The sequence below is a fragment of the Chrysoperla carnea genome, chromosome 2 (genome assembly GCF_905475395.1).
Source record: "Chrysoperla carnea chromosome 2, inChrCarn1.1, whole genome shotgun sequence".
Classification (NCBI taxonomy): Eukaryota; Metazoa; Arthropoda; class Insecta; order Neuroptera; family Chrysopidae; genus Chrysoperla; species Chrysoperla carnea.
In genome coordinates, this window is record NC_058338.1 from 66,679,687 (window position 1) to 66,693,095 (window position 13,409).

Here is a 13,409-nt window from a genome sequence, read left to right on the forward strand (position 1 = left end):
ATAAAAGAATTCAGAATTTTTATAAATTTCATATATATTTTAACATTTACGTTTTTAAAATTTGATATTTAATCAATAAATCAAATGTTCGAATGATCGGATAATAATTCCCATATTAAAAAAAGCATCCAAGTTACCGCTCCAAAAGTAGGAGCAGTACTTTATCATTTCACTAGCCATTTCTCCTTTTATCAATTCATCAATCGATTTTCCTTCGAAATTTTTTTCCAAAATCAATATTAAAAAAGTTATTGGAAATTTTAGCAAGCAAATAATAAAATGAAATTAAAAATCAAATGTTGTACAAAAAATCCAGTGGGGTAAAAGAATTACGAAAACGAAAAGTAGTGTTTTGAAAATCGGTTCCTTATCATGATATAAAAGTTAAAACCACACATTCTCCGATCTGTTAATGTGATCAAAAATTCAGTTGCATCCCAGTCTAAAGAAGCTCGATGACCCAGTTTGAAAAGCGATTAAAGCGAAGCGAAATGCTGCAGTAAATCCCAGCAATTTGATGATCATTATAGCAGCTCAGTTCAAAAATACTATTTGGCTTCCATCGAAAACAATTTTTTAAATATTGAGTTTGAATAAAATTTCAAAGGAAGAAATTAATTTTGCAAGCAGGATGTCAAGCCTCTTTTCGAGCCTCTTTTCATTTTGTTTAGTTCCAGTAAGCAATTTTGAAGACAAAATTGTGAATAAAGAAGTTGCGTTTCAGGCTTATGGATAAAGTTATTCTATAAACCATATTATATTGTGGTGAAAAGGCCAATAAATGGATGATACTGATTAGCACAGAACATTTTCAGGTATGCAGGTAGTAAAAGTGTTGGAATGTGAAGTGTACCGATTTTTTCAAGCATAAATAAGAGGCTAACGGTAATTTCCAGTTTATGTTATCATATCACTGATATTAAAAAGTATCTAGCTTGTTTTTTTTTTGTTTTTTTTTTTTTCAACAATAAAGGAAAGTTAACCCAACAAAACCCAATCAAAGCCATACAATCTTAACAAATTTCGACTTAATCGAAATCACCTTTACTTCTGCCAACCAGAGAAATCTGGTGACGTTATGCAAAAGATCATTCTGGTGATGCTAATAAGATCATCCATATAAAATTTTAAACTTAAATGTTAAAATATAATAAAAGGAATTGAAAAAGCACATTTTTTATAAGAAAGATTTTGCTTATAAAGAAAGATACATTTATACGACATATATGTTTAGATTATGTGTTTACGAAAATATTTTTCCGTAAGCGCTATTATAACATATCTTAAAAGTAATGTTTTCCATAAATTACTATTGAATTTATATCAGATTGGGTTGTTAAGTACTTCGAATCTGATCATTTAAAATTCTAATGCTAGTGGTATTCAAAAATAAAAATGAAGTTGAACAAATTTGTCTATGAAGAAATCCGAACTAATCCATAAAAATATTCTAATTTTTTTACTTAAAAGAACGGAATATGATAGAATGTCAAGTGATTCAACTCGTATTGGTGTGATGTTATGAACCTTTCAAAAGATGTGAAAGATATTTAATATTTTATTTTCTATCATCAATACTAAATATCTTCATGGGAATGGAGATCTTGGGAGGAGGTGGAAATCGCGGGGCTGTTTTCCCCTACAAAAAGGAAGAAAGTAAACTATTTTTAGTAATTAGTAAACAACTTTCACCCCCTTAGGTCAAATATATAATGCAGTCGAATAGATCGTAGCTAGAATAAAATATCTCAAAAATTGTTTTGAAATTTTCTCAATTTTTTTCAAAGAAAATATGTTAAAAATTGCGTAAAAAATTGTTTATCCGTTTTGAACAAAAATCATTTTCTAGAACAATTTTCACCCCAAAAATAAAAAATCAAGTCTTTTTAAATAAAAATAATTTACGAGGAGTGATCTCAGAACATTTTCTTCAGTCTAGACTCTAGACCTCAGAAACTGGTCGTTCAGATCAAAAATTGGATCTGTCATGTTTTTTTTTTTTTTGTAAAGTTAATAAAAGGTCCAGTGTGAGTAGACAATGGAACAAAAGTTTTTATTGTCTCTTGAAATTGAATCGAAGTAGGTCTCTAGCGAGCGTTATATATCGTTAAAAGAATTTTAAGTTTGAATCACTCGCATCTAAATTAAAATACAACAAAACATTGAACATAATAGTTGATCAAAACTACCATCCACTTAAAGGAAATACAAATAAGGTTTTTTCGAAACATTAACTTAAAAGAGAAAAAAAAGTATTTATTGAAGTGTATTGATATAATTATTTACCTTAAACTAGGCATACTTTTTCCTTTCACCAAATTACTTGTTGTACCAAATGGATCTTTAATTGGCTCAAACATTCTGGACAATGTTGAATTTGGACGTGATAAGTGTTCATCACCCGTGTCTAAACTGCGATGATATTCCTGAAATCATAAAGAAGATAAATTAATGATTAATTTAATGAAACATAAATTTTTTTAAGAAAAATACAATTTTCCTTGAAATAGGGCAGATCAAAAGAGATATCCAGAGTATACTCCAAAGAATGTCATTCTAAACATAAGATTTTCTATACGTTGAAAATATAAAGCTATTTTCTAGTTAATTTTGGGGTTATTAATTCAAAAAAGTCCCGAAGTTTTCTTCCGAAAAGGAAGAAAAGGTTGTTAAATTAATTGATTACAAAACTTTTCCAACATATCGAACCTTTGGACTGCTAAGTAATCTTCTTAGAAGTAATTATGGTAAAAAAGTTAGATACTTACGGCTTGTTCAAATAATTGTTTTGGTTCATCTTGACCAATTTTTTCCAATGCTTTCTCAGATTTTGATAATAGCTTAGTTTCTACGAATGCTTTTAAATCAGCCATTTTCATTTTCTTCTTTGATTTTTCACTTGCACGCCTTTGATGTGGAGATGTGTTTTCATCTGTTCTTTTTACATTATGGTATGGCGATTCTACACAAATTTTGATCAATTAAACTTTGGGTTTGGAAAATGAATGTTAAGTTTTAATTACTTGACAAACCTGCTAGTAAGGATACATCCTTCAATTCGGGCACTTCCATAAAATCTTTTTCTTCTTTACGTTTTGATTCTGGGCTTTGGTAAATTGATACCTCAATTTTTGGTATTGGTAATGAGTTACTTCTACGGCGTGGTTGAGCTTGTGTGCTGAATTCTTCACTTATTTCCCGCAAACTAGGATCATATAAAGCGATTTAATTAGTAATAGTTGAAACATAAGGAGAATTGCCACCTTACCGATTGTACAGAAAGTGTAATGCCCAATAAACACCTTCTTCTTGCCAATGCGTTATAAAGAGGCATCTGAGAACCGCAACATCCAAAAAAGTTGCTGCACTTAAGTCAACTGTTTGATGACCTGAACCTTTTTCATCTTTATCTTTATCAGAAGTCTTATCTTTACTCCCACCTCCGTCAAATGATTCTTTATCTGTTGATGATCCCATTTTTTCTATTTTTTGCTTAATTTTACTAGGTTTTAAATCAGCTAAATTTGTGGATTGATCTACTTTTAAATTTGCTCTAACTGTAGTTACATTTTTTGCAAGTGCTAATTGAAATAGGTTTGTGTCAGCCTAAAAATTATAAAAACAAATTAGCAAAGACAAAATGAATAATGCCTAAATTCATGAAACTCACAGTATAGATTGAGGGGTCACGTAAAAACGAATCGGATTCATGTAAAGAAGGAAGTCGGAAAATGACAACATGTTCTTCTTCAGCACTAGAACTTTCTTCAGGAATAGTTTCAGGAAAAATTGTATCTTTAGGAGATGATACCCAGTTTCCCTGTAAAAATCAAATGTATTGTTCCATTGTAGCAAATTTTAAACGTTAAACGATTTTTCTTTTTGGTTGAAACTCACATCGTCATCATTGGTTTTGGTTGTGCTTATAATGACTGTATTTGAAGAAGAAGATGAATGTTCTGTTAAGGAAGTACTTGCTTTTTGACTGGGTGGGCTTTCATTAGCATTTAACAGTCCATCATCCGTAGATTGCTTTCCTAAAAATGAAATTATGTCTTTACTTTTTATTAAGGATGTACGAGCGAGCGCCGGGGAAATTTTAGATAAGAGACTTGATTTTTTTAATATGAAGTTGGACTAAGTCTAAATCAATACTGAAAATTTTAGGGAGGTTGTCCGATGATTTAAATAAATAAATGACTTCAAAAGTAGGCATATCTAACATTGGTCTTAGGGGCAAACGGTAGATATATGAAATGTTTTTCTCCAAACTAATCGGTAGAAATAAAAAAAAAATTATTTAAAGTTAAAATCTTAATAAATTATTGAAAACAAAAAAACATGTTGTGCTCGACTAATTAAGGATGTACGAGCACGGTATTGGGGGCACAAATTTAGAAAAATATACATATTTTCTATTTTGATTGTGAATTAATATGGTGAATTGACAATATAAGAGGAAAAGTAAGAGTAAAATTTTCGATATCTGGAGTAATTTTCAAAATATTGAAAATTTTGTTTAATTAGATTTCGATATTACGAAAACCAAGGCAGATATCGAAAAATTTTATCCTTATTTTTCGTCTATATTCATGAAGTTATAACTTTCATCTTCAAAGTTGAAAATAAGGTATAAATAATTTCAACCACAAGTCTAAACTTGGCTTGGCGCTCGTACTACCTTAACAGTCAATTTAAATTTTTTCCTAAAATTGTACTTACGTCCCAGAAATAGATCGCAAAATTGATTTTGGCCTTTTGACAATTTATTATTTGATAAAAGTTTTGGTTTTGGACGACACTGTGCAGTAAAACACGATGTTTCTGGGTGTCGAAATTCCCATAATGCTTGCCACATTTTTAAACCATTTTCTAAGCGAAAATTTTGAAAATCGGATTCTTTTAACTGGTGACATAATGGTGCAAATAAATATACAAATAACTGCAATGATAATAGTTTTGAATTAGATGCTTTTGTTTAGATCTTTTCAGAATCTGTCAACTTACAGTAATTGATGGAATCGAAAATAAATAATAGAAAGGCGATGAATGAAATTCGCCCTTTTCATAATCCGCATCCGCACATTCTTCGGCAGCATCTAATATTATCCAATGTAGCGTGTACAATAATTTTGTTTCTACAGCTCCTAAGCTTTGTAAATTTCCATCTTTCATACTAAAATAAATGTGGATGACTTAGTTTGTATTAAATAGAAAGAATCGAGGCAATGTGAGGACATAAGTCTATAACAACACGTGCCAAAATAATTAGAATATAAATAATGAGGATGTCTTAATTTTTTTGATCATTTCAGATGAAAAATTCTCACTTCACGAAAATCTTTAGAAATACGAAAAATATGAATGTTTAAAACTCCTAATTGAACAAAGAGGAAAATATCGACTAGTGACGTCATTGCACGGTATCATCATAGAGATTACATATAAAAATTTTGTGTTTAAAAAAAGAGACGGACAACAATTTTTGAATGTTCTAACTTCTTCATTTTATAATTAATTTTAATTTAACTTTCAAATTTTGTTTTGCCATCAAGTCAGCTTTTAAAATTTTATGGGCAAATTCGACATCAGGAAACTACCCTACTGGAAGTCACAAATTTGATAGTTTTTAACTTTAATTTTTCTTACCGATTGTGTAAAGTTGTAGCTGTACAATGCATCACATGTGGTAAGGCAGCTTGGACCAAACGCCATCGTGGAATTGATTTTATCGCCTCAGATAAACTTGGCGATAAACCAAATTGTATATTTTGTACTAATACTTTCTCAAACGACTAAAATTCCAAAAAAATACTTTTAATTTTAAAGCTTTCATATTCTTTATGAACAATTTTCTTACCTTGCAAGCTTCTTTTAATTCCTTTTATTTTGCATGTAAAATTTAAACAATTTGAGTGAATTTTTTTCGATTGTAAAATTATTGTATAAAGCAAAATTTTACCGGTGGCAGCCCTTATGAAAGAGCGTGGTTCAGCACCACTCGATAAAAAAGACTAATAAAAGCGTTAAAGTGCTTCTTTAAAATATAGCTATTGACTTTTTTACTATTATTTAACTATTTTAAGCAATTTTTACAGAATCTGATATTATCATTAAAAGCATTGTTGGAAAATTTTAGTGTTATTTAGTAAACTGGTGTCTACTTATGAGTAAAAAAGTATTCAAGGAGTATTCTGTCCCATGTTAATATTTATTTTGATATAGCAAAAGCTGTATTTAAATATGTCTAACAAGATAATTTTTTTATTATTTTATGATTGAAGCTTACTAACGGGTTATTCACCACGAAATTTTTAGTGTTTCTTGTCTAAAAAAATACGGAATATCTCTGGGTTTTCCCCAATCAGGAATAATTTTAAATTGGCAACTGCATGTCGAATTTTTTAATTCCCGACAAAAAAGGCCATTTCAATATGCTTTTGTTTAGTAAGAATAAATGGGCTGGATAAAAGTTTTTAATGATGAGATAGTCATAATATGAAGACAACAAAACACAAAATTATTTTTCATAAAAAATAAGGATTATTATTATTTTTATAAAATAATTTTAGTAAAATAAGGCATTCAGTCACGTGACAGCAAACACCAATCAGAAAGTATTGAAAGTATTACGTCACGGCATTAAAAACGCTATGTAAACAACATTACATTTTAATAGAACGAAGCATTTGTACTTGATTATAACTGTCTATACAAAAATTATTGTACGCCAAGTCGTGATGTCATTCAAGACGGCATGACACTCTACATTGTTTTTGAAAATGCAAAATACATAATGCAAATGGTTTTATTATTATTATTTTTTTTAAATAATATTTTTTTGGTGTATATCAGATACTAATGTAACGTACAAACCAATTGTTCAAGTTTAGGGCAAAGCTTATTGCAATATTAGCTGTGTTTGATTGAAATCTAATCAGCCATTAGATGCTCATTATCTCTTTTCCTATTTGTGTAGGGGATTCTAATGCATGTAAAAGCGCAGGAAAGAAACATTGGGAAAATTTCATTTCCCTACTGATGGATGAAATATGAATTTCTCAAAAGTATAGGATTTCAATGTTTAGAATTATAATGTGGTAGTTAACTTACATGATGACCAGGTGCATGTTGACAGAACTGTTGACATGTATTTTGTGACATCACACATTTATAGCGAGCGACACAGTAGCATATTTAGTTGCAGAATAACAAATACGAAAAAATACATTGATAAAGATAAGTACAACAATTAAACATATATACAATGTTTTTCATTATATTATTAAATAAATTTATAGAATATTCGGATAATATTGCCAGGAAATTTTATTAATTTTAAGGGTTTTGAAAAAGTGGGATCGAACTGAAAGTCATGTTAGCCGAAGAGAAGGTTTTATCATTCTTTGTAGTTTTCAAATTAGTACAGTTAAAGATGTTACAAATAAAGGAAAATGAGGGAAACCGCTGGCATTTTGCTAAAACCTCATGGAATGTGTTTCTTAAGTGTCAAATGTCATAGTAACGCATGAGTTAGTGGCGCAAATGTTTCTATTTATTTAAAAAATAAATTGTTAATTCAATGGAATGGTTAAAGATAAAGTTGACTTACCAAATTTATAAATAGGCAACTTGATTTATGTATACGTTATACATGTATAATAGTTTTAGATTATTTTACAAACACTTAACATTTACGCCATACAAGTTGCCTAATTACTATTTTGTAAGTGAACTTTAATAACATTAATCGTTCCATTGAATTAACAATTTATTGTTTATAAACAAATAGAAACATTTGCGCCACTAACTCATGCGTTACTAATGATATTTGACACCTAAGAAACGCAATCCATGAGGTTTTAGCAAAATGCGAACGGCTTCTTTCATTTTCTTTTATTAGTCGATTTTTGTAACATCTTTTACTGTACTAAATACAATTATTAATTAAAAGCTCATTGTAATATTTATGCTTATTCGACAAATTAAAAAAAAAAAAATTACATTAAGAATTAAAATAAAATTTTTTCGTTCTAGATAACTTTTTTTTGATATAATTGTAAGTAATCTTTGACCACTTAATTTATTTCTCTCACTTTTTTCGTTTACTTTGAATGGATTAAAAGATAATTTAAATCATAATGCGTAGGAGCTCTATACATCATAGAAAACTATGTTTAAATTTCTGTAAAAATTAAGGCAATTTTATTTCTTTTTTTTTCTTTTAAAATTTTTAGTGTGAGAATAGTCGACCGAAAATTTTTAATTGAATTAATTTTAAATTAGTTCATCCTCAAAATTAACCATTTTAATGAGCTTTTAATGAATCTACACATTTCAAATATTATCCCTTCTACTCGTATAATACTGTAATGCTGTATTTTTGTGCTATAGATTTTCTACAAGCAAAAAGCATAATTTCTTATCCGAATATTCTATAATAAATGCTTATACACTCGAAAAAATAAATATAATTTTTTAGATTCAATTATTATTTTAAATATATTTTCGATTTTTTTTTATTACAAAATTTTTAATTTGGTTAGTAATTTATTTAGAAATTTGACACATTTTCTGTGGAGATACTTTTTCATTATCTAATAATTTTTCAATTATCATTAAAAAAATTAAGCAAATAATTTACTAGCCGAATTAATATTTAAAAATAACATGAAAATTTATAGCGAGCGAAAAAAACACATAAATAATATAAAAAAAATTACAAAAAACGCATAATATAACATAAAAAAATTAACATAAAAACATTAATAAAAACATATTTTTTTGATTTGATTTTAATAAAAATTTTTAAAACATACCATACATGATGCTTCATGAAGTTTTCCTAATTTTGGACGAATAAATGGACTAAAAAGAAAATTAAAATTATTGATGAGGAAGGTCTATTATTGAGAGCTTTTTTTTTTTTGATGGGAGGAATTAATTTCAAGCGTAGGATGTAGCCTATTTTATTCAGTAGGATCTGCAGAATTTGTAATAAAAGTTTTTTTAAAATCTTAAATAATTTATTCTTCATTGTGAAATCAATATGTTATTGAAAAGAAAATTGAAAATATTAAAAATATATATATATATATATATATATATATATGTTTATCTTAACTTAAATTTCGCTATCCTTAAGGTAGTACTATCGGTAATAGACTGCATTCAGAATTTAATGAAACTTATATCATAATTAACCAGTTTAATTTTTAGGGGCCTTCAGAGAACTGAAAAAAAGATATTTTAAAGATATTTTAACATTGATCCTTATGGGAAATCACAGTTTTTATTTTATTCCTAAAAATTTAACTGGTTAATTATGATATAATAATGGACAACTATGCCAAGTTTCATTAAATTATGAATGCAAAGTCTATTACCGATAGTACTATACCTTAAGATTAGAATGGTTTAATTTTTTGACAAAAAGGTGACAAATTGGAAATTTTTTTCCTATTTGTTCGATTTTAAAATTGATTGCCATTATTTTAGTTACAAAAACTTTAAAATCGATGAGAAAGTTAGCGAATATTCGATATCAAAGATTGAAAAATATAGTTTTGAGATAAAAAGGCTTAAAGTTTTTGAAATCCTATCCAGTAAGGCTACTTGGTCTCATTGGAATGACTGTGACTAAGCCAATGTTTGCAATTTTAACTTCAAAATTTCACTACATATTTTTTAATTTGTATACTTAAAAAGCGCAAAAAAGATACATAGGCCTTTACCGTAAATAATAATTTAAAAACGAGATACCTTATTTGTCTCCATAAAAATATTTGTATAGGAATTGGTAATGCTTGATCATTAATCCCATCTAACGATTGATGTTTTTCTAACATTTTTAATAACAATTTTTAAAAATATTTACTTCACTATTTCAACAGAAAAATAAAAAATTGTGTAAAAATTCAACAAGTTTTAAACATTTTAATAAATTTTTTTTAATTAATAATCACAACTATTTATTTTATAACAATTAATAAATTAATTTAAATTAGTCGTCACATTATAAAATCATTTATTTTTTTAATTAATTATAGTAATAAGGGATTGAATATCGTGTTCTATAATTATTATATGCCATTTAAATAAAACCATATTTTGTTATTGTCGTCAGGTGATATGAAAACGGACACGCAACTCAGAGCTTGCCATTCCGGTGTTGTATAGTATATGTATCAAGCTCTCTCTATCTTTCTTATTCACAGAGCTACTTTCAAGAGCTGGAAACAGCTTCCCTACATATACATATATGTATATAAAATACAATCAATGACACTTAATATCTGCATGCAAAAATTGTTTGAGAAAGGATCGTGGAGTTTTCATGAGTATATTGAGTTTTACTTAAAATTATTGATTCTAACAGTTCTTGAATAGTAGTCTCTCCCATGAAAAAGTTTTAAAAGCTTGGTTTTTTGAGATGCTCGAACTTATGGAATAATACACGCGTATATCTGATGCCATTATAAACAAGCTTTTGTTACTAAGTAGCTGAACTAAAAAGTAGAAAATAAGTTCTAAAAAAATAGACTGATTAAGAAAAAATCATTGAATCGTATCAGAATATGATAAAAGTTGGTTTGTAGGGTAATTTTGAACCAAAAAAATTATTTTAGAGCAATTTCGGAGATATTTCAAAAAATTTTTATCTTATCGTTAATTGATCTGAACTTTTTTTTAGGTTGTACACGAACACGAAAATTTGGTTGATTTGGCAATTGAGCGACAAATTTCTTAGGCATCAAATTATTAAATTGTTTCGAGATATGATCTCTTATGTTAGATTTAATCGATATCTCTGAAATTGCTCTTCCAATCTTAAAAAGGATCCGATATTTTTTTTTGAGAAGAAAAACTTTTTATGAATATCTGCAATTTTTTACTTTTATACCACTTAAATATGAAATATATATCATATAAGGTAGACTAATTTTAGTCCCAAGTTTGAAACGCTTATAAATATAAACGAAAATAAAGGTATAGGTGTTCATAAAATCACCTAATTAGCCCCTTTCCGTTTGCCCGTCTGTCAGTACGAAAACTCAAAAACGAAAAGAGATATCGAGCTGAAATTTTTATAGAGTGCTCAAACATAAAAAATGAATTTGAGTTCATAAATGAGGAATGTAGGTCAATTCGGTCATGGATCCGTAGGACCCATCTTGTAAACCGCAAGAGATAGAACGAAACTTTAAATGTAAAAGTTGCTCTTTGTAAAAATAAACAACTTTTGTTTAAAATATTTTTTTGTAAACATCTTTGGTTTCCCGCCTGGCCACAAATTGAGGCCAAACTTTGGTGTCCACTTTTACCAAAACTATACAAGATCAAAACGAAATTTTTTAGAAACTTCGTCGACAAATTTCGATAAATGGCACCATAAATAGGTTGGTTTTTTCAACTTTTTAAATTAATTAAATATAATGCAAACACTGGGATATTTCATATGGGATATTTCAATACTTAACAAATCAAAAATGTATTTCAAAATTTGCTGAATATTGTTATTTAGGGTAATTTTGACCTATACAATAGTCAAATTGGATTAATTTAGCAATTTTGTGAGTAGTTTTTAAGGTAAAAACTAAAATCCAATACGAAAAACTTTTATTTGAGAGTGTTTCGGCCCCGATTGCACCTTCCTGGAATCTACGCGTGTAAGTCATCTGTTATTCAGCCGTTTGAAGATCATTGGATCTTTTACTAATTGTGTGAAGTTCTGGTGAAAATGCGAAAGCTACGAAGAGTAAAAGCTACGTTTTATTTCATTATAAAAAAAATTTTTTTTGATTGATTTAATTTGTTTTGCGTTGGGAGTATTTTAATTTTTAGAAATTTCACTTGTTTGGGTCATTACAAACAAATCAGGTATTTATTTTTTTAGGATACGAAGGCCAAAAATGCAGACAAAATTAGAAATTTTAAGTAATTCACTCTAACATTGAATCGCAGAAGTTTTTGGGGTCGCTCTTTTTGTGTTAAATTTACGGAAATTTACCTCCGACCTCTCCCTGGGGTAAAATATTATGTATTATTTATTATAATCGAGTAACATATCCTTTTTAAGGGTTTTATGGTCACTAATTATAAATTTTATGTCAAGTGTACGGAAATTCACTCCCCTTCACTCCTTATCGACTACCCCCTTCATCAAAACTCGAAATGCGGTCAAAATTCGAAAATTTAAGTAATTCATTCCAAAGTTTAATCGCAGCATAATAGCAGAATACATCACCACACCGTTGCGAATAATTTCAAGATAATATTTTATCAAGGTAATCATCATGGTGATCCTGTTCAGGATACTAGGATAAAATTATTAAATTATTGTATTGTCATCGGACCTTGATACGTGTACTTTTTAAGTTAATCGGTTGATTAGAAGTAGGGTATTACATTGTTAGTTTCAAGTGAAGTTAATACAAGCGTGTTAAAAAAAGATTCAATTATTATTGTCGGATAAAAAGTTCGAGAAGTACAAATATATTTTTGTTGGCTCTGACATTATCTGCGTAAAATTAGAAACGGTCTTCTAATTGGACGCAGTAATTTGGTCAGGATTTTTCATTTTTCTATTTTGATCAACACGAATTTCTCTGCAAATAATTATTATTGTCTATAAAAAAGTGTAATTATTTCATAAATTCATCATTTTCAGTGTTATTTATTATATTAATAGATAATATAGTACATATACTTGACTTTGAATGTTAACATTAAAGAGAGATATCGTTGAGTGAGATAAATATAGATATACTACATACATGTATAAAATATAATGTATATAATATCACAAGCAGCGAGAGCGGTAGAACGGCCATCGTCACATTGATCTGCGCCGTGACGCTGAATTTGACGCGCTCGCCCAGATGACGACGTTACCATAGCAGCGGATGGGATATTCAGATATAGAAAAGTATATTTATAGCTCTTGATATATATTCGCTCTGATTGTATAACTTTCATGCACATACAGTGTGCCCACTTTGTACTCGTATTTTGAAGTAGAGAGAACGATTTAAATAATTGTTTATCACAATATTTACGACTCAAACATGTATTAGATGGTAACAGTTGATTTGGAGCTATTATTTCATGACCTCTTGTGATTCAAAACATATTCCAAAAATCAGGAAAGTAAAATTCATGGCGTAATCAATTTTTCATTTGTCTAAAATATTAAGTTTCGTACAAAAATTATGTAGCGGATGTTTGTTGTTAAATTTTTATTTAAAAAAAAAAAAGTAAGTATTGAAAACTGATCTTAAATTGTTTGCTACCGGAAAAAGAAAACATGAAAAAACAGTTCATGCCATAAGTTTTTGAAATAAAAAAGTGCTTAAAATATACTTTCCTGATTTTTGCGATATAATTGGAATTACTGGAGACCATGAAAT

At 28.3% G+C, this 13,409-nt stretch overlaps 1 protein-coding gene across 1 annotated transcript in view; it reads right to left on the reverse strand.

Moving 5' to 3' along the window:
- Positions 1-9,815, reverse strand: part of LOC123293799 (protein unc-80 homolog) — a 29,377-nt gene extending 19,562 nt beyond the window's left edge. Inside the window, exons 1-13 of the mRNA XM_044874710.1 lie at positions 9,763-9,815; positions 8,820-8,868; positions 7,114-7,140; positions 5,861-5,881; positions 5,650-5,795; positions 5,008-5,176; positions 4,723-4,942; positions 3,898-4,037; positions 3,671-3,820; positions 3,269-3,606; positions 3,024-3,205; positions 2,769-2,962; positions 2,287-2,426 (exon numbers count right to left, since the gene is read on the reverse strand). Coding sequence (XP_044730645.1) covers positions 2,287-2,426; positions 2,769-2,962; positions 3,024-3,205; positions 3,269-3,606; positions 3,671-3,820; positions 3,898-4,037; positions 4,723-4,942; positions 5,008-5,176; positions 5,650-5,795; positions 5,861-5,881; positions 7,114-7,140; positions 8,820-8,822 — 1,730 coding nt within the window. The 5' untranslated portion in view covers positions 8,823-8,868; positions 9,763-9,815. The remainder of the gene's footprint in view (positions 1-2,286; positions 2,427-2,768; positions 2,963-3,023; positions 3,206-3,268; positions 3,607-3,670; positions 3,821-3,897; positions 4,038-4,722; positions 4,943-5,007; positions 5,177-5,649; positions 5,796-5,860; positions 5,882-7,113; positions 7,141-8,819; positions 8,869-9,762) is intronic.
- Between the last annotated feature and the right edge of the window lie 3,594 nt (positions 9,816-13,409).